The sequence below is a fragment of the Bos indicus genome, chromosome 3 (assembly GCF_029378745.1).
Source record: "Bos indicus isolate NIAB-ARS_2022 breed Sahiwal x Tharparkar chromosome 3, NIAB-ARS_B.indTharparkar_mat_pri_1.0, whole genome shotgun sequence".
Classification (NCBI taxonomy): Eukaryota; Metazoa; Chordata; class Mammalia; order Artiodactyla; family Bovidae; genus Bos; species Bos indicus.
The window spans coordinates 40,877,416-40,904,494 of NC_091762.1; the positions used below are offsets into that span (position 1 = coordinate 40,877,416).

General features: G+C 34.3%; 1 protein-coding gene across 1 annotated transcript in view; it reads left to right on the forward strand.

The window, feature by feature from the left end:
* Positions 1-27,079, forward strand: part of COL11A1 (collagen type XI alpha 1 chain) — a 222,646-nt gene that overhangs the window by 175,783 nt on the left and 19,784 nt on the right. The window contains exons 47-57 of the mRNA XM_019956964.2: positions 4,102-4,155; positions 5,840-5,893; positions 7,132-7,185; positions 12,100-12,153; positions 12,755-12,862; positions 13,149-13,202; positions 13,893-13,946; positions 14,991-15,044; positions 23,339-23,392; positions 23,529-23,636; positions 24,115-24,168. Of these exons, the coding sequence (XP_019812523.1) occupies positions 4,102-4,155; positions 5,840-5,893; positions 7,132-7,185; positions 12,100-12,153; positions 12,755-12,862; positions 13,149-13,202; positions 13,893-13,946; positions 14,991-15,044; positions 23,339-23,392; positions 23,529-23,636; positions 24,115-24,168 (702 nt within the window). The remainder of the gene's footprint in view (positions 1-4,101; positions 4,156-5,839; positions 5,894-7,131; positions 7,186-12,099; positions 12,154-12,754; positions 12,863-13,148; positions 13,203-13,892; positions 13,947-14,990; positions 15,045-23,338; positions 23,393-23,528; positions 23,637-24,114; positions 24,169-27,079) is intronic.

Consider the following 27,079-nt stretch of genomic DNA (forward strand, 5'->3'; position numbering starts at 1 on the left):
GTATTTTAAAAAGTCTTCATTTACACAGAGTAAGAAATATGATATTTGATGAAGGTGATTCAAGAAATCAATTCCCAAAAAAATTGATTATATTTTCCCAGAGTACCTCTTTAAATCAGGAATCTGAAAAGATGTTAATTTAATTACCATGCTCACAATTGTGTCTTCATCCTTTAATTGAGTCTTTGGGGCAGAATAGATGTTAGCAATTATATTAGACATTAATAATAATAATGTAGAAGTCTAGTTGCTTACTATTTGTCTCCATATGAAGAACACACATAGAATGAGAGTTCTTGGCCTGAATTCATTTTTTATTTCATCATTTAAGAGGTAAATGATTTTAAATTAACAGATCTTATAGCAGAATCTCTCTATGCATAAATTACTCCTTAGAAAAATGCTGGGACATTTGAAAACTGATTAATACTGGAGTGCCATTTTGCACATTTAGTTGCTGCAAAAAAAGGATTTGACTCATTGTGTTTCTACTGATTTCAATAAGAACATTCTGTCTAAACTTGGGGCTTCCCTGGTAACTCAGTTGGTAAAGAATAACCCTACAATTCAGGAGACCCCAGTTCAATGACTGAGTCAGGAAGATCTGCTGGAGAATGGATAGGCTACCCACTCCAGTATTTGGCTTCCTTTGTTACTCAGCTGGTAAAGAATCTGCCTGCAATGCAAGAGAATTTGAACTATAATCAAACTTCATAAAAAGAGATAAATATTTCAATATTTTTCTATTGGGTGGTTTCTACTGAACTAATATCAAGAATAACATATGCATAAATAAAATGGCAATGCAGACTAGGTGTGTTATAGAAATATAAGACAACTATGAACTAATATTTATATAACATTCAATTTGGAAATCACAAATCAGATGCACTATATACTACAGTTGGTGGGATACAAGGAATGTGATTGTTAATTTATGTGGTGTTTATAAGAGCTTAATTATGTTTACATTGTAATGCTTAATACTTAAGGAAATGGGCTTAAACTGAAACGTTTATTTCATCTATGTTAAAAATCTACTTGTCTTTTTAAGAATTTGAGTTTATGTTCTCCATCAATGAATTAGAATCTCTTTGGTTGTGGATCTTGGAATCTAAAATTTTAGTGACCTCTTTCAGATTATCTTTAAGCGGGATAAAATTGGAAACACTACCTGGCTATTTCCTCCCAGGAACTTCTCTAGTAATTCTAGAAGCTAGCATCAGTTGACAATAACCATTTGGCAAGTACATATGATAGGCTATTTTCCTAGACATCTAACTTACAAAATGAGAAAAAATAAATGAAATTCTGATATATGTTATTATAAATCAGTAATTAAGATTTCCTTATACAAATGAATATACAGAACATTAAAAAATTTACAAATATACTCAGTAAAGTATCCTCTCGCCAAACTGAGAGTCATATGGAATTGGTATATCACAAAAACAATTTAGTGGCTTATTACCAGCATTTAAAAACTGAAATATAACAAGATAAGGATAAAAATATCAAATATCATCATTATCTATTCAAGATTACTTTTTTCTTTTTTAAAATTAATTTATTTTAATTGGAGGCTAATTACTTTACAATACTGTTTTGGTTTTTGCCATACATTGATATGAATCAGCCATGGGTGTACATGTGTTCCCCATCCTGAACCCTCTCCCACCTCCCTTCCCATCCCATACTTCTGCATCATCCCAGTGCACTAGCTGTGAGCACCCTGTCTCATGCATTGAACCTGGACTGGCGAACTATTTCACATATGATAATATAGATGTTTCAATGCTATTCTCTCAGATCATCTTACCCTCGCCCTCTCTCACAGAGTCCAATAGACTGTTCTATACAGCTGTGTCTCCACTGTCCCGCATATAGGGTTATTGTTACCATCTTTCTAAATTACATATACATGCATTAGTATACTGTATTGGGCCTGGCGTGCTGCGGTTTGTGGGGCCGCAAAGAATTGGACACAACTGAGTGACTGAACTGAACTGATACTGTATTGGTGTTTTTCTTTCTGACTTACTTCACTCTGTATAATAGGCTCCAGTTTCATCCACTTCATTAGAACTGATTCAAATGTATTCTTTTTAATGGCTGAGTAATATTCCATTGTGTATATGTACCATAGCTTTCTTATCCATTCATCTGCTAATGGACACATGTACACCCATGGCTGATTCATGTGAATGTATGGCAAAAACCACTACAATATTGTAAAGTAATTAGCTTCCAATTAAAATTAATTAAAATATAAATTCTATATTTCATTAAAATCTCTATTTTTCCCTGGTGCTCTGCCAGTTGTTAGAGACAAAAGATTGACCTTAAAGAGCAATGTCCCATGAGTTCAGTTCAGTTCAATTGCTCAGTTATGTCCAATACTCTGTGACCCCATGGACTGCAGCACACCAGGCTTCCCTGTCCATAACCAACTCCTGAAGCTTGCTCAAACTCATGACCATTGAGTTGTTGATGCCATCCAACCATCTCATCTTCTGTCATCCCCTTCTCCTCCTGCCTTCAATCTTTCCCAGCATCAGGGTCTTTTCCATTGAGTCAGTTCTTCACATCAGGTGGCCAAAGTATTGGAGTTTCAGCTTCAGCATCAGTCCTTCCAATGAATATTCAGGACTGATTTCCTTTAGGATTGTCTGGTTGGATCTCCTTGCAGTCTGAGGAACTCTCAAGAGTCTTCTCCAACACCACAGTTCAAAAGCATCAATTCTTCTGTGCTCAGATTTCTTCATAGTCCAACTCTCACATCCATACATGACTACTGGAAAACCATAGCCTTGATTAGACAGACCTTTTTTGGCAAAGTAATGTCCCTGCTTTTTAATATGCTGTCTAGGTTGGTCATTGCTTTTCTTCCAAGGAGTAATCGTCTTTTAATTTCATAGCTGCAGTCATCATCTGCAGTGATTTTGGAGTCTCCAAAATAAAGTGTCTCACTATTTCCATTGTTTCCCCATCTATTTGCCATGAAGTGATGGGACCGGATGTCATGATCTTTGTTTTCTGAATGTTGAGTTTTAGGCCAACTTTTTCACTCTCCTCTTTCACTTTCATTAAGAGGCTCTTTAGTTCTTCTTCAGTTTCTGCCATAAGGGTGGTGTCATCTGTGTATCTGAGGTTATTGATGTATCGCCCAGCAATCTTGGTTCCAGCTTGTGCTACATCCATCCTAGCACTTTGCATGATATATTCTGCATATAAGTTAAGTAAGCAGGGTGACAATATACAGCCTTGACATCCCATGAGTATAAGTATGCAAACAAGTGGTACAATTGTGTTTTTAAGTGTACGATTCAAATGTGTACAAAGTATTATAAAAGAGGAAATATAAACAGATATGATGAGGGGAATTAGGAAAATCAAGAGGGAGTACAGTAATTTTTTTTGCTGGCCCATAAAGATAGGGCCAGGTGAAATCTGAGTGCAGCTGCTCTGATTTTATTCAATAGCATAGAACCTCTCCTAAAGCAATTACACTGCAATTGAACATAAAGGAAATAGATTTGAGTAAATAAAGGAAGTGTAATATATCAGGTCTCTTGGCCTTATGAGTTTTTAAGATCCAGAACTGGAATTAACAGGTCAAGAGATCAGAAGATATTTGTAACCCTGGACATATGTTGGATGGAATATTTATTTTCAAAGGAGTTTTGTCTAACTGTTCCTATCTATAAAATCCTCACCGGGAAGAGGTGTCCTAAAATAATTTGGAACAAGATTTTTCAAAAACATTTTTACAATGTTAATTCCATATACTACTCATAAAAGATAGAGAAAATGATTAGGTATTCATAAATTCCCAGAACAAATTATATATTTAGTTCTTGTAATTGAAATCAAAAGTATAATACTATGCAAAGCATGAATTTTGTGAATGTACATATATGATTCCCTAATTTTAGTCAATATTTGCATTATGTGTATTTTGACAGATGATAGTTTATGAGTCTTAATTCCACATTCTTATTTAGCTGTATTTAACTTTGAATTCTATATGAGAAATTGGACAAATATTTCTTTTTAAATACATGAATGAATTTTACTGTTTTTCTATTTATATTTTCTTAGGGTCTTCCAGGCCCACCTGGTGAAAAAGGAGAGAATGGGGATGTTGGTCCCATGGTAAGTTTTTATTTTCTAGAATTGATGTATATTGTGAATTTCCACATCACTAGTATCTTTCTCAAGGCTTATTAATATAAACAAAGTAGTCTTAAAGGTTATGACTTTTCAGATTGTTGGCTCCCTGTTCCTCACCCAGACTTGCACCTGCCACTTTTAAAGTTTCTCGCACTGTCTTGACTATTTCTCTATCTTTCCTTTTTCTCTCTTCAGAATAATGTTGTGCACACATATGGCCTTTTTTGGTTGATATATTGTTATATCTGTTTTATTTCTCTGTGTATATATTGTTGCTGCTGCTGCTAAGTCGCTTCAGTCTGTCCAACTCTGTGCGACCCCATAGACAGCAGCCCACCAGGGGCTCCCCTGTCCCTGGGATTCTCCAGGAAAGAACACTGGAATGGGTTGCCATTTAAACTGCTATACTTTGTTTTTTTTTTTTTTACACTTTGTTTTTTTTTTTTTAGTCTTTAGCTTTAGCTCTGGCCTTTGATGTGAAACAGGTGAATAATAGATAATTGTTACCCAGGATTTAGGTAACTAACAAATGTTAACGTACTATTAAAAATTAATTACCCTTTAAAACAAATTCTTAATTTAATGAGGAATTTTATCTTAATCAAAATGCTTTGGCCTAATAATATTCAATTATTGATTCTGGATTTTTGCTCTAAATTTAATATTTCAGCTAAAAATTTAAAATACATATATTTGTTGATCAAGCACTACCTTGGTAAGGAAAAAATAAGCCAGGGTCATTGACATCTATAATGAAATGAATACATTTTCTAATTGCTCTTTCCCTTTGGTAAACATTGCCTCCAATATTTGCTCCCTTCAAAATACATATTTTGATAATTTTATACTTACATGTTAGATTTTATAAGGAACAAGAAACATAAACATTGCCCATTCAAAATAACTAATTAATACCCTAAAGAGTTTCAGTTGCATAGCAAGCTTCTCTCTGAATACTCTTGCTATGGTCCCCTGAATCATTAATACATTCTCTCTGATTTATGGTAATAGCTAATAGCTAATAGTCAAACATGACATGAGAATAAACTGTGACCTCTAAGTACTAATGCCCTGGGATTTACTACAGATGAATTTAAACACAGTCTTGAAGTAAGGGGTTCTGGCCATCAGTATTTTACAAAAATTGTCCCAAGGTAATTTTAATGCATAGCCAGGAGCAAGAACCTTTATTTAAGGATGACAACTAAACAGTTAATCTTATTCCAGTTCTGGCATATATAACATGAGAGCTGACATTAAAAAAGTGAAAATATACAAATAAAAAATATAGAATTAATGAATTCTAAATCTACTCAAGCACTGTTTATTTTCCCAACTTTATGTCTCCTTTATACTCTAGCATTCTAGTATATTCTGGTATATAATATTTTAGTTGCATTATGAATTCATTGTACTGGATAGTATTAATAGACTTTTATAATTTTTAATTAAATTGTTCTTCCTGCAGTTCTAATTTCCCCATATCTATGTGTAAAGAAGCATTTGCTAACATGATCTTGTATCCATTAAGAATGATACCTGATTTGCTTTATTGACTATGATTTTGCAGACTGAAGCTTCTTTTTGTTTTCTTAATCACAAAATGAAAACATCAGGAATGCATTTGAGTTCAGTCTACATAAACCTTAATATTCTTCTCTTACAGGGTCCACCTGGTCCTCCAGGCCCAAGAGGTCCTCAAGGTCCCAATGGAGCTGATGTAAGACTGTGAAATATGTTAGTTATTTTGAAGTTATATAGATATTACATAATGGCAGGCAGTATCTAAAATACAATGGGGATAATTACACTCCTTTGAAATGTTTACATGAACAATAGCTTAAGTGTCATTTACTCACTTCATTTTTTTTAAAGGAAAAGAAAGGCTTCGTAGGGAGCTAGTCCCTACAAATGTTACTATAATATAGATACAAAGTTTATATTCATTATATATTTAGTGAGAAATATATATTGAGTGAGAAATATTCACTAAAGCACCACATTGTTCAGTTCAAATTACTGTGTCTTGCACATAATAATTCTACACTGCTGCTGAATTGTTTCAGATTTAACCTTTATTTTTTACAACTGCTTGAGGAGATGGTTTGTAATTGCCTTGATTACAGTAGCCTAGGTCTGTGCCCCAAACATCCTTTATCTAAAAGTTTTGCAATTTTGTATTTTTTTCTGTAAAATATATCAGAGTAATGTGTGCATTATAATATATTTACTTCTTACCTTGTAAAAAATGTTTCCTCTTAATTGTATAAGTGATCTCCCCCAAGCTTAACTGTTGACTGATTGTTCCAATATTACAGGTGTGTAATGTCATATTTATCTTATTGTTACTATTAACAAATTTATAGGCTTTGGTGTTCTGTTTCCATTTGCCTTTCCCTTTTCATAAAGAGCAAGTTATTTATTCTTGTCTTTATTGCTCTTCTGTTATTCCTGGTTTTAATGCTGGCAGGCCAGAACTAGGTAAAATAAATTACATGCAGATATACTAAAAATGCTTTTAGGTTTTAATTCTTCTAAGTCATTTAAAGACTAAGAGATGGTTTATATTGTTTTTGCATGGATTGTAATATTCTTAATCAGAGTCATATTTTGATCCACTAAGAAAATCTGCAAAACCATCCTCTAAATCTGATCTACTCAACTGGCAGAAAAATTGAAATTATGTTCCAAGTATCAACTGACATGACTAGAGTTGGAAAGTCCTCTGCTTTATCTCCAGAATTCTGGTGCATTTGAAAATCAATGTAACACAATTAAATTATTTGCTATCCAGCACATTTGACAACTTCATAAAGTTCATCATTTTGTCTCATCTTTCAAATGACTTGAGATATTCTTGCACATATTTCTCTCTTTGAGAACAAGTGGATGTATGTTTATGAATTTATATCTTATTACAAGAGTAAGGATAACTGTATTCCCTTTCTTACACTGCAGGGACCACAAGGACCTCCAGGATCCATTGGCTCAGTTGGTGGTGTTGGAGAAAAGGTAAGGGATGCAGTGATAGACAGTTAAAGCAGGAGTTTAATAATATCAGTTAGTATTTTAAGGGCTTATAATAGTTGTGTCTTTCTAATGTTTTGCACATATTTATATCATCTTCTGTGATAGTGAAATAAATTAAAAGTAAAATGATTTAGAGGTGTAACATTTTTTATTGCCAGGCATGGTGCTGGGTGGTATAAATGGATTACTCCCGGTAATTAACAAAACCACCCCATGATGATAATATTTTATCCACATTTTTAGGCTAAGTGTGCAGAATATAGAGAATATCAGTAATTTCATCAAAGTTTTGTCAATAGAAAGTGACTAAATCAAGATCCACTTTAACCCAGGTATATTTGATTAGACTGTGTCTGTAGTAACATTCTACTGAAAATAGAAGAGATTGGTTGATGCAACTGACTTAAAAGGGAGAAAAGAATCCTTCACAATACAAAAGAATTAATCATTTATTTTGTGATATTTGGACAAAATTGTCCAAATATGTATTTTCATTACTAAATTTACTAAATTTTCATTACTAAATACAGTAATTGTATTTTCATTACTAATTGAGCTTCCTTAGTGTCTCAGACAGTCGAGTCTGCCTGCAGTGCAGGAGACCTGGGTTCAATCCTGGGTTGGGAAGATCCCTTGGAGAAGGAAATGGCAACCCACTCCAGTATTCTTGCCTGGAAATCCCATGGATGGAGGAGCCTGGCAGGCTACAGTCCATGGGATCGCAAAGAGTTGGACACAACTGAGTGACTTCAATTTACTTTACTTTTTTCATTACTAATACTGTCTTTGGCACTTTTCAAAATAGTTGACATTGATATAATATCTGGGCTCTGAATAGTTTCCTTTTATCATGAAAATGATTTTATTTAAAATATCTGCTTTTCCTTTTTATAAAAATGATAAAATGATTCTCTTATTTGTTATTTATGCATTCACTCTCATTTCTTAAAAGAACTTTCAAGAAAATTAACATTAATATTGTTTTACTTAAAAAATAAATTCTTCATTAGTTTGAGGCATAGAAATGTCATGCTATAAAATATGCAATGGGAAAAATTTAGAAATTTCCTGTGTTTGCTTCAGTTTTGTTAATAAATATCAGAAGTATAGACATCATAAAAATGATTCTGTTGTTTAGTCTCAAAAATTTTGATGTATCATATATTACATTCATGATTTATTTTTGTTAAAAGATTTAGTCCTCAGAAAAGATATGTAATTGGTTGAGAATCTAGCACTTTAGTGTTTATTTCTTCCCAACACCCACATTCTAGCATTTTGATTATAATTAATTTTATATAATTGCCTATTTAAATAGTTTATTAATTACTAAATTAGAAATAGTTGAAAGCTATTATCTAATTCTTCCCCTGGAGAAGGAAATGGCAACCCCTTCCAGTATTCTTGTCTGGGGAATCCCATGGACTGTGGAGCCTGGTGGGCTACAGTTCATGGAGTTGCAAAGTCAGACACCATGAGTGAGCGACTAACACTTTGACTTTCATCTAATTCTTGCTTCATAAGAAGGCTGGTTCTTTAATTCTGATTGACTAACTCTTGGTTTATATTTTTAAAGTTTCTGTTTAAAAAAATGCAGATAAATTGAGAATGGAATTCAAAGAACTTTTTCTTTGAGTTCAGTTGACATAGGAAGACTAACAGAAGAGAAGACGGCTATCTGATGGTATCACAGTAATAGACAGATGAAGGTAGCCCATGCCTTTCCTCTTTCTTCCCTTTGCATCATCTTCTTTTGGTTCTAATACTGAACAAATAATTGTGAAGACTAGTCTCTAATTTTAGTTTTCTGCCCATATAACAAATTCTAAAATCATTTTACAACTTTTTCAGCTTATTTTGTTTCCTAAAGCTTTTGGGTACAGTGGGAGTACTGTTAAGTACTTAAGTTGCTTCTTTAATGGTTTTATCCTCTGCCCTACTCTAGAAGATAAGCATGGATGCCAGATGTTTGGAGCTTTGGGAAATTCCCTTCCCATACTGTTTCCATTTGCTTAAAGTCTATCTGGTAATATCTGGCCACTTTTGCATCTTCATAGAATAATTCGGTCAGTCAGGATAGGTGTTTGACTTCTTACAATTAAAACGTCTAAATTTGTTGTACTTAAAAAAAAACAGAGTTTTATTTTTCTCTATTTAAAAACATTTCTATGTGACAGCAAGATAGAAATAAAATCCTAATTTTCTTTTCTTTTCTTCAGAATCTAGGGTATAGATTCTGGCTATACTTTGAATCTAGGGTATACTTTGATGTAGATTACAGATTTTTGAGATCGAATCTGATTTGATTTGAATGCTTTCTCATTTCTATGCTGGAAATTTATTTTCAGTCCCAAATTCAATAGAAAAAAGAAAAGCTAAGCTACTTTAGCCATACTGCACTTTGCTTAAATAAATTTAACTTGTTTTCTGTGTAATATATATTTGCTATTGATGGATTTTGTACTTTAGTATTTTCCTCAAAACAATGAATGCATATTTTATGAATTGAGGCAGACAGAGTAATTTGCTGTCCCTTCTGAAGGGGGCTTTAATCTGAACAAGTGTGTTATAGAATGGGATAAAATGGTTAAATGATAAGTAATAATTGTATAATCTACCACCTCTTTCATATACCAGTGGTCTTCATAGAATTTACATTATTGTAAATACACTACTATTACTTAGAATAAGCATGGTATAGCCTTGTTGATACTAGAAATATTTAATTTATATAATCTAGTCTTGTTTCACTGTATTATCGCTTTACTTGTGATCTTGTTCCATCCTTTTTCAATTTTAAATGGGATCTTTAGAGATAATATTAAGATCATCTTAAGTAATTGCTATTTATATTGTGCACATTTGTCTATAATATAACCAAAAATGTAATTTTCATATGTATTTAGTCATACTGCTACATATTAGATCTCTAGAACTTATTCATCTTGAGTATCTGAAATTTTGAACCCTTTGACTAACATCTCCCCATGGCTCCAGTCTCCAACCCCTGGTGACAACCAATCTACTCTCTGCTTGGGTGAGCTTGGCTTTTTTAAATTCCATCTAATTGAGGTTATGCAGTATGCTGCTGCTGCTGCTGCTAAGTCGCTTCAGTCGTATCCGACTCTGTGCGACCCCATAGATGGCAGCCCACCAGGCTCCCCCGTCCCTGGGATTCTCCAGGCAAGAGTGGGTTGCCATTTCCTTCTCCAATGCATGACAGTGAAAAGTGAAAGTGAAGTTGCTCAGTCCTGTCTGACTCCTAGCGACCCCATGGACTGCAGCCTACCAGGCCCCTCCGTCCATGGGATTTTCCAGGCAAGAGTACTGGAGTGGGTTGCCATTGCCTTCTCCATGCAGTATACTATATACATTCCATACAATGAATTTAATATGGACATTTTACATTTGATTTGAATGGAAAACCACTTAAGTTTTTTCAAAGATGTGAATAATGACCTTTAAAATATCACCTACATTTTATTCCATCATCCTGGGATTGCTGAATTATTCATTGCTTTGAAAATAATGTAAATATAATATTTTACTTATAAAGTTTATTCACGATAATTGGAAATATTTTCTACTTATCTTGAGAGAGAAAATAATTTATACACAATAATAGTACTAATAAATTCTTAGAAAGTACTTGATCTCTTCCCTCATTATGCAGACAATTTCAAAAGTTAAAATATGTGCATATTCTCAAAGAATAAGAAATTGTGTACACAAAATAGTCTCTCCCTTGGAATTATGTTGATATTTGATTTCAAACAAATTCATGAACAGTCGGTTTGTGCCAGGAACATTAGAAATAGCCAAGTTAAAAATTAAAGGAAATTCAGGCCTCATTTTTTTTAATTAGAATAATTTTTATTTCAGAGTTTCTACTACTATGGGTTTTGCATAGAAACATGCATGGCACATCAATGTACTCTATTACTTCACTTGAATGATTACTTGAACAGAATATTGTGTTTGTATGCATTTCTAAGTATGAAGAGTTAATAACAGACTTTCACAAGAGAAAATCTATTAGTCTAGGAGGTTTATTTATTATTCCACTGAGTCAGAAAATAACCATCCATATCTATATATGGAAATCATAAAAACTACCTATATATATTGGGGAAGTATATATATTGGAGAAGGAAATACACACACACACACACACACACACGTAAGAGAGGGAAATGGCAACCCACTCCAGCATTCTTTCCTAGAGAATTCCATGGATAGAGGAGCTTGGCAGGCTATAGTCCATGGGACTGCAAAAGGGTCAGTCATGACCTAGCGACTTAACTATATATATATATATATATATAGAGAGAGAGAGAGAGAGAGAGAGAGGCTCAAAAGAAGAAATTTTAATTAGTATCTAAGTATCAGTATGCATCTTATAGTCTTTTTGTATTTATTTATAGCTCCTCTTCAGACTTCTACTAACTAATTTGATAGGATTATCAAAATACTACCAAATTGTTTGATTAGAGAAAATTAATATTTTAGAGAGAAAACATTTTTAATTGTTTAATCCATAAGTTTAATTGTAATGTGAATATTGATGCAACACAATACACAGTTTTTAGCAAACATGTGAATGTCTGTTTTGTGTGCTTTGGTGGTAACTTGGCTTAATATTCTGGCTATTAACTAAGTGATGAGAATTGTAGCATCCAGCGTATTCAGTTCTATTAATATCTCCCCAGTTGAGAAATAAAAGTATTAAGGTCAGTAACAGAAAAACTTCCTTCTTTTTATCAAAGTTGTCCCTGCTTTTTAAACAACATAATGAGTTAAGGGCTGGTTTAAAGTGTCATGGTCATCGTTGAAGGCAATTTTACAAATGCAAAACATCGTTTCTGTGTTCTGATAACTAATTTCTCTTCTTTACAGGGTGAACCTGGAGAAGCAGGGAACCCAGGGCCTCCTGGGGAAGCAGGCACAGGTGTAAGTGCTGGCTTATTGTCAATATAGTGTTTTAGGGATAAGATATTTCTTTCAGAGTATTTTAAACATGGAACTTAACTCCTAGATGTGATTCAGTTACTTGGTTTCCCTTTCCAGTCCATTAAGAATCATCACAAATGCAGAGCCTTTTTATTTAATAATTTTGCCTATCCTCTGCATATTTTTGACTCACACAGAAATTTAAAAAATATTACATATGCATAAATTAGAACATTAAGAACTGTAAGATATTTATTGCACATATCTTTCGTGGACTATCCACAAAAGAACAAACCCTGCTACATCAAGTGATTATATATGAATTGTATTAGGATGGTACTATTCTGACTTAGATTGGTTTAAACTGAGGGTGACCTTGACTTCCAGAAAACATTTGGCCACGTCTGGAGACATTTTTGGTTGCCACTCTTGGAGGAAGGATAACTGCTAGCATCTACGTAATAACACCTGGATGGTGGCAAACGTCTTGCAATGCAGGAGACAGGTCCCACAGCAGAGAAGCGCCTGACCTAATATGCTGAGGTTAAGAAGCTGTTTTAAAACTTGCAAGAGAATCAGGTGTTTTTCTTATGTTGCGTAGGGTCCCAAAGGAGAAAGAGGAGAGAAAGGAGAAGCTGGTCCCCCGGGTGCTGCTGGACCTCCTGGTGCTAAGGGACCGCCAGGTGATGATGGCCCTAAGGGTAATCCGGTGAGTGACGTTGGTCCTCTTTAAAGTGAAATCTGTGGCAAAGCTCCTTGAAACTTTTCATAGAAAGACTAGAAATCATGAGACTTTGGCCCATAGTTGGTGAAGTTAACTTTTCTTCATTTTATATATTTATAAGCATTCTTAATTCACACCATTTAAAAAAATTTTCTAGCAGAAGAAAGATATTTTATATGGTTTCGCCATGACTTTTACCTCTTAAACTTCAGAATATCATGACTTTTTATGAAACTATTTTTCATTATTTCCTTTTAAAACATTATCTTAGGGTCCTGTTGGTTTTCCTGGAGATCCTGGTCCTCCTGGTGAGCCTGGCCCTGCAGTAAGTATCATGAGAAAACAAAAGAATTATTTTCATGAGGAATCTTCCCAGTAAATAATTAAAGAAAAGCCTTAATTACTTCAGTGGATCCTCAAAATTAGGAAGAAAAGAAAGATGTAAACTGTAGCCACGTGTACCAGAACAAAAATTTATATATTTGAAGATTATTAGACTTGCGTTGCATGATTATTATCTCTTCATTGGGTTAGTGTTCCAGATTTTGTTGGGTTGTACATATTAATTATCTGAGTAGCAGCAAAGAGTCGGACACGACTGAGCAACTGAACTGAACTGAACTGAGCAGCATTACTTTTATTTCAAAATTATAGGAGTTCTGCTTTTACCTCAGTCTGTTCTAAGATCCAAATATCTCAAACTGCATCATATTTGTTCATAGTTAAAGGATGCACTCTTCTTGTATAATAATTATATCTTCCCCTTTCCTTATATTCAGAGCACACTATATATTTTTTAATTTCATATGAAAGAAATTTCATAAATTTTATGGTAAAAGTAAGAGATTCTACAATTCTTAAAAATAAGAACAACTGAAAGAATATAATGATACTCTTGTCTATCAGGTAATAATTTATCTTAAGGACTAAGCTGGTACATCATATCTTTTTTTTCCTGATAAAAGTGAGTTAATGGTGAGAAATACCTGGGTTCATTTTCTTTTGCTGATTATAGGGTCAAGATGGTGTTGGTGGTGACAAGGGTGAAGATGGAGATCCTGGACAACCGGTAAGTAAGCACACTATTTTATTTAGTTTCTACAGAGTCTCAAGATATTTTAAAGAAGTAATCGGGCTCTCAAAAGCATAGCTAAATGTACACATATTTTTCTTAATCAATTATCAGTTATATTTGAACTCCAGTTTAAATTCAGTCTTCCATGGAATGTTTCTTACTTGATACAGTTTAAGAAATATAAGCACAGCCTTCGTAATAAAAACTAAAGCTGTATCATAATAGTGATTTTGTCACACCAGATCACATTCAACTATTTCTCCAGTTGTGTTAAGTGGAAAATCATTTTAAACTCACAAGTGAGACTTAAATGAAGAAAACGAGGTTATCAGCCTATTATTAGGATGAATTACTTCAATTTCTAACCTAAATAACTCAGCATTATTGGACTATTTTTTTATTTTTTAATTTGGGAAATACAGCAGGAGGCTTCGGCCACATGTGGTATTTAAGGAGGAAGTAAGGAGGGTGCTTACTTAACTAGGAATGAAAGACAAACTGCACTCTGAACATAACTCTGTCTCTAGAGTCATATCCGCTGGATGTTTGCAGTCACAGATATATAGGTTTATTCTATGTGAATAAGACTTGTGGGTCATATCCCAGCATGTTGTGTTCTCCTTTGCATAAAAAAGGGTAGTGTTGCACGAGATAAAATTAGAGATATAGATTCATAGTTCACAGATGTATGTGATACGAATAGAATTATTAACCACATGGTTCTATTAATTAGTACACCGACTGGATATTTTTCAGATATAAATTAACACTTAAAAAACAGTTTTAAATAGAAGGAATTCAATTCCACTTTTTTTCTTCTATTTATATGAAGAAGTTTTCCATATAAATTTAGCACTTGTAATTATAGATATCTGGAGGAAGTTTAAGTATCTGAAATAGGGATGAGATATTCCAGGAAATAGATGTGGAGAAATGAAAAAAGCATGTTGGTTTCAGTCCAGATTTTGAACAGTGCTGGGAGCCATAAAATAATACCCATAAAATTGCTTTAAAAGATATTTTTTTCACATTTTATAGGGTCCTCCTGGCCCATCTGGTGAGGCTGGCCCACCAGGTCCTCCTGGTAAAAGAGTAAGTTTTAAAAATTCTTTATTTGAAATATCTATTAATTATCCATTCTGTGTATAAATTTGTATAATATATATAAGCTGTAGGCAACATTTTAATGGTACTGAAATATATAAGTCTTAGAGAATAATTTCCTGAATTTGTCAAAATAATTGTTAATGTAGAACACACTTTAATTGACAGGTTTAATCTGTCACCATGAAAAGTAGTTTTACACTTCTCTGTGCTTAGGTCTCCTCCTCTGTAAAAATGTCACAGGCTTTTTAAAAGACTCTGCTGATACCCTGAACTTCAGCTCATGGTGGTGCCTGAATTCCGGTGCTTCTTGAAAGAATTATAGAAACCTTATTACAGTATCAATAGTATGATCTCAGAAATCAGCATGTTAGATTGCTTTGCACTGTCAAACTACTCTGATTTGGAAACAATGGCTGTATTTTAAAAAAGAACTATAGTAAAATATAAAAATCGTGTTCAAAATATTGGCTACAAAGGAACCTAGGAGATTTGCTTTATTGCTTTGTCCCTATTATTATACTGTTTTTATAATAAAACAATCCTGTAGACCTGCCTCTTGCAGCTCTTCTATCAATATCCAGTGCTCTCCTGCACCTTCTTTAGTCTATTTTTTAACCTATCCATGAACAGAATATGTGGTAAACATTAAAATGTGTTTCATAGGTCTTATTTCCTCTTCAGTAATTCAAAAGCACAGAGCAGTTGGGGCCACGCTTGTTTTCTAGGGTAGCTTTATATTAGGAAGTATTCATACTATACATCTTCCTATACACAGAGTATGAACAGGTTTTAATTCCATCTCTCAGGATCAGAGGAGCCTGGCAGGCTACAATCTGTGGGACTGCAAAATGTCAGACACAACTGAAGTGACTTACCATGCACTCAGGATATAAATTTGAGTTAATATTTACAACCAAACACTTCTCTGCCAGAATGACCTTAGTTTGTAGTAAATATTGTCTTTGAATACAATTTTATCCCACTGACCAAGTGCCTGTTTTAACTTTTCTCCTCCTCTTCCTCCTTTTCTTTCTCATTATTATTTTATTTGTTTGCTTGTTTTCTTTTTGTTAGCAGGCCAAAAGCATAATCTTGATAGAAAAAGAAATATATCTCAAAACAACCATTGGGCTATTATTCTTACATACATTCTCAATCATTCGGTTGTGTTTGACTCTTTGTGACCCTATAGACTGTAGCCTGCCTGGGTCCTCTGTCCATGGGATTCTCCAGGCAAGAATATTGGAGTGGGTTGCCATGACCTTCTCCAGGAGATCTTCCTGACCCAGAGATTAAACCCCATCTCTTAAGTCTCCTGCATTAGCAGGCAGGTTCTTTACCACTAGCACCACCTGGGAAGCCCAGAAATACAACTTAGAATAAGTTAATTTCTTTGAGTCTTAATTTTCTCATTTATAAAGTGGGAAAAATAATATTCAATGCTGGAGTGAAATTAATAAATGTATATTTAAATCATCACATCTAATATCTGGATTTATCAAGAGTTCAAAGAGTGAATGCTCTTCCTAAGGAGTTAAATACAAGTTTTGAATTACAGCATCATTTATAAATGAAACAAGCATGTTAATTAAAATGTACAGATAAGATAGACATTTTCTTCTAATTTCTGAGTTCTGTAAATTGACATGAAAGTTCATTAGCAATGAATTTATAACTTCATAATTAATTACATTTTTGAAATATAGAATACTGTGATTCTGTTGAGGTAAATACATATTTGTATTATTTATTTGATGTAAATGCATATAAAATCATGTAACATAAACTGTAAAGGAATTTCCTATGAGAACTACTGCCAGAAAACAGAGCATTAAATTCATGATGACTGCATATAACAATAACATGGATTTGCTAAGCAACAGGGATTTAGACCTGGTTTGAGAAATGTGCAAAGGAAGTACTTGGGAACTTTGCTGTGTGTCTGTGAAGTCACCTTGTTTATGAACTGAAGGAACACAAACTCCTGAGCCTGAAGAGATAAGTGAAGTGCAAGTAACTCAGTCATGTCCAACTCTTTGTGACCCCATGGACTATACAGTCCATGGAATTCTCCAGGCCAGAATACTGGAGTGGGTAGAATTCTCCCTTCACTAGCTTTTGCATTCAGCCAGCAGGCAGTATTGTCTTTGATGCAAGAATCAATTTAAAATTCAGTTCAGTTCAGTCACTCAGTCATGTCCGACTCCAACTGCCAGAGTACACCCAAACCCATGTCCATTGAGTCAGTGATGCCATCCAACCATCTCATCCTCTATCATCCCCTTCTCCTGCCCTCAATCTTTACCAGCATCTGATCTTTTCAAATGAGTCAGCTCTTCACATCAGGTGGCCAAAGTATTGGACTTTCAGCTTCAACATCAGTCCTTCCAATGAGCACCCAGGACTGATCTCCTTTAGGATGGACTGGTTGGGTCTCCTTGCAGCCCAAGAGACTCAAGAGTCTTCTGCAACACCACAATTCAAAGCATTTAAAATCACCTTTGTGGAAACAGCAAAAACATTCCTATACAATAATTATAATATCTGATCTATATACTTATGACTTGATTGAATATGGAATTTCCTTACCATTTAATTCCCTTTAGTTCATCTGGAAAGTATAATTTTAAATAAGCTTTGTATGTAATTTGTGGAAATTAATATTTGTCTTATCCTTTGTTTCCCTACATTGGACACAACACAAAAGTAGATCAGTAACAATTTTGCTATAACATCTCATAGCAGAAATAACAATGAATAGAAATGTGTTGAAAAGTATTTTACTTCCCTTGAGGGAATCTTACAAATAAATGATAATAAACTTTCCTGATAGAATATTGATCGGAATGTTGTGAGTAGCAGTGGTATTAAGAAACATCATTCTAACAGTTATTGAACAGGTAGGAAAATTAAGTTGCCATTTGTAGTACATGTACCTTCTGTCATGCATTTTAATACTTGATAATAAACATATATTTCCTTAAGGCACTAGAAGACTACAGTTTGTATCAATAAGACATTGGATTTTAATGCTCCAGTTACCATTATGGCTGTTTGAAACCAAGAGCTAGTTCAAAACCCTTATACTGAAAAAGAAAAATCTACAGATGACTAAACTGATTTAAACATTATAATTTGAAAATGCATATACTAAATGGAATTTTAAGGAGTTTATCTCATTTTTGCCAAAGGAAAATTGACAAAAAATTAAAGCAATAACTGATGTTATTAATTGATACAAATATAGAGGAAATTCTAACCAACTCTATATGCTCATATATAACATATATGAGCCTATGCCTTTATGCATGGATGTGAATGGTCAGAAGATAAAGTGTTATAAGGAAACATCCTTTCCATATCTACCTACCGTAAGATAAAGATCAGATATTAGGTTCTTAGGAAAGCCTTCCTATTGCCAAACTAGATCAGTATACCTTTCTCGTACACCTATTTCATCTCCCTGTGTTTTACAATGTACTGTATTTGTTAATATTGTCTTCTCTCTTTAAGCTTTGTGGATTGCTAGAGTTTCACCATTTTTCTTACATTCTCCATGCACAGTACATTTCTGGCATCTAAGAAAGTTTTAATTATTTGCAGCATGTGTGGAAGATTGTGTAAATTGAAGAAAAATATTGTAAAATGTGAATAGTGGAAAGGACTATATTGTATATTTTGAAAGTGAAGTGAAAGTGTTAGTTGCTCAGTCGTTTCTGACTCTGCAATCCCATGGACTGTAGCCAATCAGGCTTCTCTGTCCATGGGATTCTGCAAGCAAGAATACTAGAGTGGGTAGCCTTTCCCTTCTCCAGGGGATCTTCCCAACTCAGGGATTGAACCCTGGTCTTCCGCATTGCAGGTGGATTCTTTACCAATTGAGCCACCAGGGAAGCCCAAGAATACTGGAGTGGGTAGCCTATCCCTTCTCCAGTGGATCTTCCTGACCCAGGAATCAAACTGGGGTTTCCTGCATTGCAGGCGGATTCTTTACCAGCTGAGCTACCAGAGAAGCCCATTGTGTATCTTATATAATGTATATTTCTCACAGCAAGAAAAATCTTACATAGCAGTGATTACTGATTTACAAGAAGTATTTATTGTATCATGTTTTATGAAACATTTTCCAATCAGAACACTCATTACTTCATGATAGTACAGCAACTAATTCACTGCCTTAAGTCCTTGCCTCTCTGTTTAATGCAGATATCTGAGAAAGACATGACTAAAACAAGTATGTCCATAGGCATTGTTTAGTTTTCTTTTTTTAAGAAAACTGCCTCTTCTCTTAGAAAAATTACATTATCCATTTTCACTGTAGTCTTTCTTAAAAATAAACCTGTTTCATCTAGAAAAAATATATAAAGAATAAGAGAAAAATGGGAAAAATGAGATAAAGAACAGACCAAAGTCATTTAATGTGGATTTCCACCAGGATAGACATTAGGCATTCATTCAAAGAAGAAATAAATCCTTTTGGGATGAAAAAGTGAAAGTGAAGTCGCTCAGTTGTGTCCGACTCTTTGCGACCCCATGGATGGTAGCCTACGCAGCTCCAGGTCCATGGGATTTTCCAGGCAAGAATACTGGAGTGGGCTGCCATTTCCTTCTCCAGGGGATATTCCCAACCCAGGGGTCAAACCTGGGTCTCCTGCATTGCAGAGGGACGCTTTACAGTCTGAGCCACTAGGGAAGCCCTTGGGATGAAAAAACTTTCTATTAAATCACAATTTTGTGGCTGTGCTGTAGCAACATTTTTGTTACATTTTAGATTGTTGATGACTTGCTTTTTCTAAAGCTGGATATTTATATATCTTCTGTATTATAAAGTTCATGGGTGTAAATTCAATCTCAAAGTTATTACCTTTATGTCACTATTGTAAGGTAAAATCTTCACAGAATAAAGAAAAGCCCATTATTCATTGAATCTCATTTCTCTTCCCCAAATTATAATTATTATGGCTATTTTACCCACTGTCCTTCCCTGATGGCTCAGATGGTAAAGAATCTGCCTGCAATGTGGGAGACCCAGATTCCATCCCTGGGTGGGGAAGATCCCCTAGAGAAGGAAATGGCAACCCACTCCAAGTATTCTCGCCTGGACAATTGCATGTGCAAAGGCTACAGTCCTTGGGGTCACAAAGTCGGACAGGACTGAGAGACTAACACTTGCACACTTGAATAAGTAGTATTTTAGCCGTCATGCCAATATGTTCAATTGATGTATAATTGACTTACAATATTATATTGTTTCACTGTACAACATAGTGATTGGATATTTTATGCATTATAATCATCAAAATAAGTTTAGGTACCATCTGCACACCAAAATATGACTCAACTCTTTAACACGAAGAAATATTTGAAGCTTATGCTTCTCTGGAGAAGTACTCTTGCATAAATAGTATGAAATTCAAAAGATACACTGAAGTTTCAATGCCTATATTATTGTTAACAAATTACTGCTTGAATTGTAAACAAGAGACTGCTTACAGAATTTATACATTTCTTATTTTGGGGTCAAGGAACAAGGAATGTCTAATAATAGATGAAGCTACAGTGATAATACTGAGAAAATAATTACTGATGATATATTCATTGCCTCTCTCAGAGATAAATGAGTTCACAGAACTCTGAATTTGATGAAGTGCTTGATCCTCATTTTAAATGTGGATTTTAAAGACCAAATAAAAGGCTAGCATTTATTCACCAGTAGAATATTAATAAAGCATCTGGAAGAAATTCATCCTCCCTCGCCTTGCATCCACCGATTAATATTGTTTCTTCTACACTCCCCAAACTCCAATCTCAATCTTAGTGGATGATTTTGAACACAATTCATAGCAAAAATTAAGTAAACAAATGAAAAGCGGGAAAGTCTAGGGGTAAATGAAATAGTACAATTTCCTAGATATCATTCAGTTCAGTTCAGTTCAGTCACTCAGTAGTGTCTTTTTAAACTTCCTGTACTTATGTCTGAACTTGTGTAAAAATTTTCAGCACAAGTAAGTTTCAGGTTGAATCTTAATGTTTGTTGCTGCTGCTGCTGCTGCTAAGTCGCTTCAGTCATGTCCAACTCTGTGCAACCCCATAGATGGCAGCCCACCAGACACCCCTATCCCTGGGATTCTCCAGGCAAGAACACTGGAGTGGGTTGCCATTTCCTTCTCCAATGCATGAAACTGAATGTTTGTTAAGTAGTAATAAATATCAGTGAATTAGTGGAAATGAAATAAATATTTTATAATCCAGTCATAAATTTGTTATGTCTTAGAATGAATTTGTTAGGAATATATACCTTGTTTATCCCACCACAGCGAGAGGGAAGAAGCACTCTTACTGATTGGACTGTCAAACCAAATGCCCTGGTTGTGTTGATTTGAAAGATTTCTAAGAGATGCCATAAGTGAAAATATCAATGACCTAAAAATAATGAATAGGAACAAAATTTATATACAGTGGGAATTATAGCATATTTCTAGCTTCAAAAATTTTTGTTTTCTTTGATACCTTGACTATTATATTGAAGTTATGTAATATAAATGATTCCTTTTTACCTATTTGTTATGAAGTTTAGAAATGTCAAGTTTTATATTTCACTGATGACCGATAAAATGTAAGAAGGAAATCTGAATGTCAAATTTTAAGATCCGACCACATAATACAGGATCATATTATAGAATATCTTTTTAGTTGACTTTCAATTTTCTAGTTAAAACAAGTAATTTAAAAAATGGAGTTCATATTTTGTAGGTGTTATAAACCTGAAAAGTATGAAATAAATAATCTGTTGAAATGATATTTGCAAATGTATTTTGAAAGTCAGTTTTATTTCCTCGATTCTTAAGTTGCCAACAGGGTGAAAAATATTGGTAAAATACTCTAATTGAATTTATATAGAATAACAATAACCAATCATTTTAGTAATAATAAGCAGTAACTAATATTTGTAGTGTTTTTATGTCTCAGGTACTGTTATACACCCTTTACATTTATCAACTCATTGAATTCTCATGATGATGCTGGGAGATAGCTGCTATTATAATACACATTATGCAGAGCAGTAAACCGAATCACCCACAGTAACTGGCCAAAGATCACAAAGCTAGTTGACGGCAGAGCCATGATTTGAATCTAGGAAGTCTGAGCCCAGGCTTTAGGTTCTTAAACACCAGATTCCATACCTGTATTTGATACTGCTCTACTGGGAAGTTCACAAAATACTTCTTCATGTGTTGCATCATTTAAATTTTTAAATAATTTTATAACAAGGGAATTATTATTAATAATATTTTGGGCATCACCTACTTTATAGACATGAGTTTGAGTAAGCTCCTGGAGTTGGTGATGGACAGGGAAGCCTGGCGTGCTGCAGTCCTTGGGGTTGCAAAGTGTCAACCACTACTGAGCGACTGAACTGAACTGAACATTTTAGGATGAAAGAAATCAAGTTCAAAAATACTAATAATTGGTTAAAAGTCACATAGCTAATAAAAAAGAACTGAAGAGAAATAGGTAGACCAATACCTCACAAAGATAGAAAACTATGTGTGTGTGTATGTGTGTGTATAGAGGAGCATTATGAAAATCTTTAAATATATAATAATTAGCATTTCTCCATAGCAATCCATGCAGCTATACAAAAGTTATGCAAAGAGCAGTATATCTTATTGTTTTTGGATGACATATGGAGTGTGAATATTTTTTTTCTGTTTTCTCTAATTCAAGGTTTGTAAAAGTCATACTATTTTTATGCCATGCCACTAAATTATAATGTCAGAGAATAAAAAGTCAGTATCTGTTGACCAACAAGATTTTAAATGTTGTACTATTCCAATTTGAAAATGATCTTATGAAAATGTGTAACATATTGATCTTCTGAGATTAAGAAAGGACCCAGTCTAAAACACATATAATGATGGAAGTCAAATCTGAAACCCTCAATTAATTTCTAACTATGCAACATAATAAATGATAACAGTATCTAACACACTAAGAGTGACTAAGCATTAACCTTTCTTTAAAATTTTTATCTTTATTGTTTCCTTACATTATTGTGATGTGATTATCTGTATTAATCTGTGCTTCATTTGTGCTTCATATTCTAAATTTGTACATCAAAGGGGTTTTGAGTTTTCTCAGTTTCTTAAACTAAATTGCTATAGAAAATCACAATTTGTTAGACTCTCACTAGTTAAATTGGGGTATTTATAAATAAGATCTCAGTTGTACTATTTTTATATGCTATATGTATTTGAAGTGCAATTCTGTGTTTGTAGGGTCCTCCTGGAGCTGCAGGGGCAGAGGGAAGACAAGGTGAAAAAGGCGCTAAGGTAAAACATTCACTATAGGTATCATGTTTGAAAATCTCATGTGTATATTGGACAACAACTGTTTCAGTACTTTTCATAAAATAATAAAATGTCTATCTTCATTATTAATACATCCACATATTTTATTTTCTAACAGGGAGAAGCAGGAGCTGAGGGTCCTCCAGGAAAAACTGGCCCGGTTGGTCCTCAAGGACCGGCCGGAAAGCCTGGTCCAGAGGGTCTTCGGGGCATCCCTGGCCCTGTGGTGAGCATCTGTGCTGATAGTTGTCATTTTGAAAATAATGTCTTATTTCTAAGGAAAATTATGGATGAAAATATTTATGTCAGCATTATTATATAAATTAGTATATATGGTAAATAGTATGTAATAATTAAAGCCAGAGCCCCTGAGAATATTTAAGTATGTCATTTATTTAGTGAGTACATTTTGAAATTCTAAATTATAAAGATAGAATACAAAGCTAAGCCCTAAGATCTCAAAGACGTAAAACTTTTTATACACGCAGTCATCTATCTGTGAGTGTGTGTGTATGTGCATGTAGACATACAAACAGCAAGTAAAAAGACTCAAAAATTGCTTACAATATTTGTAGATGTTCTCCATGTGATGGAATCCATAGGTGTTGTTTGCTTTCTTTCTTTTTTGCATTACCAAAATTAAAGAAAAATAATATGTCTGCTTCTGTTAATTTAAAAAATCTGTCATGTTTCTTCTTCCACAGGGAGAACAAGGTCTCCCTGGAGCTGCAGGCCAAGATGGGCCACCTGGTCCTTTGGTGAGTAGCACATTTTTCTGTTGTTAGAATTCCAGAAATGAAATTGTTTATAAGCTAGAATCCCCAAAATTTTGTCTGGTAAATTGGTTTATAAATTGTAGAGTATTCAAGGAAGTGTATTACTCAGACCAAAATAAAAAGAGGAAAGTAATTCCAAGTGATAATTTACTTGGAAAATATGCCCTTGATCAAAAGATCTTTCCTATCTTATGTCCATTGGATGAAAAAAAAATCCGTTTTGAATAAAATGCCACTAATGGCCCAGCCAGTTCTTTTCCAAATGTGGACGGCTCCCCTAAATGCATCAATTACACTTAGTTTCCTGGCACTTCATTTAAAAGAACAGCATTGGCACAGGCATACAGTGATTCTTTCACCAAATAAATTGTTCTGTTCATGAGTCATATGGGCTGAAAGATAAAGCATTAACCCTCATGAGTGAAGAGAGGTACAATTATTACAACACAGAAGCTTGGTTAATATCATAAACTGTATATGCAAACAACACACCTGAAAAATTCAATAAAGCATTTAGTTGACTAGCATATGGTTCATAGAGGCTATCCTTGCAATAAAATTTAGGCAGAAAGTGAGAATCCAAGACCTGCCTTTAAAATTATTGCCTACTAGGTGACAGATTCTATTTCATGGTAGAGATATTTGAACTTCATTGTCCAAAAATAGTAATATGTAAGGGGATTAATTAAAACAGGAAGCAAGACATTTAGTGCTATTCAAGTATAATGTTGGAGAAGGCAATGGCACCCCACTCCAGTACTCTTGCCTAGAAAATCCCATGGATGGAGGATCCTGGAAGGCTACTGTCCATGGGGTCGCTAGGAGTTGGACACAACTGAGCGACTTCACTTTCTCTTTTCACTTTCATGCATTGGAGAAGGAAATGGCAGCCTACTCCAGTGTTCTTGCTTGGAGAATCCCAGGGGCGGGGAGCCTGGTGGGGGGCCATCTATGGGGTCGCACAGAGTCGGACATGACTGAAGTGACTTAGTAGTAGTAGTAGCAAGTATAATATGTCTGCATGTGCTCAGTTGCTCAGTTGTGTTCAACTCTGCAACCTCATGGACTGCAGCCAGCCAGGCTCTTCTGTCCGTGGGATTCCCAGACAAGAATACTGGAGTGGGCTGCCATCTCCTCCTCCAGGATATCCTCCCGACCCAGGGATCAAACCCACATCTTCTGCATTGGCAGGTGGATTCTTTACCCCTGAGCCACCTGGGAAACCCCTCAAGTATAATGTATATCAGTTTAAATAGTCAGGTTTATCTATAGAAATTTTACAAAACTGCTTCACATGAGTATATCGACTACCTCAGATATATGTACGTGACGAGAAAGGCATCGAAACTAGTATCCGCAATCTTAATCATTCAGGAAAACTTGGCCTTTTTTTTTTTTTTAAATATCACAAAAATTTCCTCTAACATTCCAGGTATTAGTGTTATGGAGATTATTTTTTTAACTTGCTTTGAAAAGTTAAAGATCACTTATTTTAATAAATAGATAAAAGCTATCAAAGTTTGAGGAGATTATCAACTCTGCACATGACCAACCCCACTGGCTTTGAAACAGGGACTTGACAAAATAGGATCATCAGTTCCATGTCTGCATCACTATTTAGAGAACACTCCTCTTAGATATGCTAAATTCCTAAGTGCGCAGAGCCATAGCCTCGGAAAAAAATACTCCACCTTAATACCACCCTAAAATTTGCCAAAGATTTTTTTGGTTATTTCAGATTTTCCAGTAAGTATTCTGACCTTTTTCCAGATGTAATAAAAAGCATCAAGCTGGAGATTTCCTTCAGCTAATATTAAAAATAAAACCATCAGACATACCACCTGATTCTAGCTTGCAAAAGTTTATAATTCTGAATGTTAGCTAAATAACTCACACCCTTTTCCACAGTAAAATGGAAAGCAACAGAACTGAGCAACATGGGTGCCATTCCTTTTTCGGGCTGCTTTTTTTTGTTTTATCAGAGAGTATTTAGAATGCGAATTTGTTGTAGCGTTTTCATACCATCAAATAGTTTGTTCGAATTTTGGTGAAAATGCTACTTGGTCTTCAGGAGATGAGGATGAGTGGAGAAATCATCTTCAGGATGTATAACACTTTGATGAACTTTTCAGTTCAACTAAGAAATACATGTTCTAGTAGGCAATTTTGGATTTGAGTGAGAAGTAGCATATCATGATTAGAGGTTAAGCTCATCAATTTTCAACCTGAATGAATTTTAAGAAAGTTATTCAATTTTTTTAAGCTTTAGGTTTCTCATCTGTAAAATGAGAATTTAAGTAGAATCTATCTTATAGGATATTATGAGGTTAAAGTGAATCAAATGGGATATTAATATATTTTTATCCATGGGGTTCTTATGATGATTAAACAAACTATTCCTAAAAAAAAAAAAAAAACTCAAGCAACTTAGACCATTTGCTATATAAGTAACAATTTAACCACTTTATATTAATATTTGGATTGGAAATTCTTTGGGCTATAGTGAAACAAACATTTCATTTCTACCTCACTGTATGTGGGCTTCCTGGGTGGCTCAAATGATGAAGAATGTGCCTGTGATGCAGGAGACCTGGGTTCGATCCCTGTGTTGGGAACATCCCCTGATGAAGGGAATGGCAACCCTCTCCAGTATTCTTGCCTGGAAAATTCCATGGACAGAGAAGCTTGGTGGGTTATAGTCCATGGGGTTGCAAAGAGTCAGACTCAACAGTAACTAACACCTCACTATATGTAGTTCTTTCATAGGCCTGGTTTTTCTTTAATTATCCCAATTCTCTAACACAGTTATTATTATAATATATTTATAAATAAAGCTCTGATACAAGAAAGAACAAACATTTTAAAATTCATAAAATGATAACTGGTATCTCAC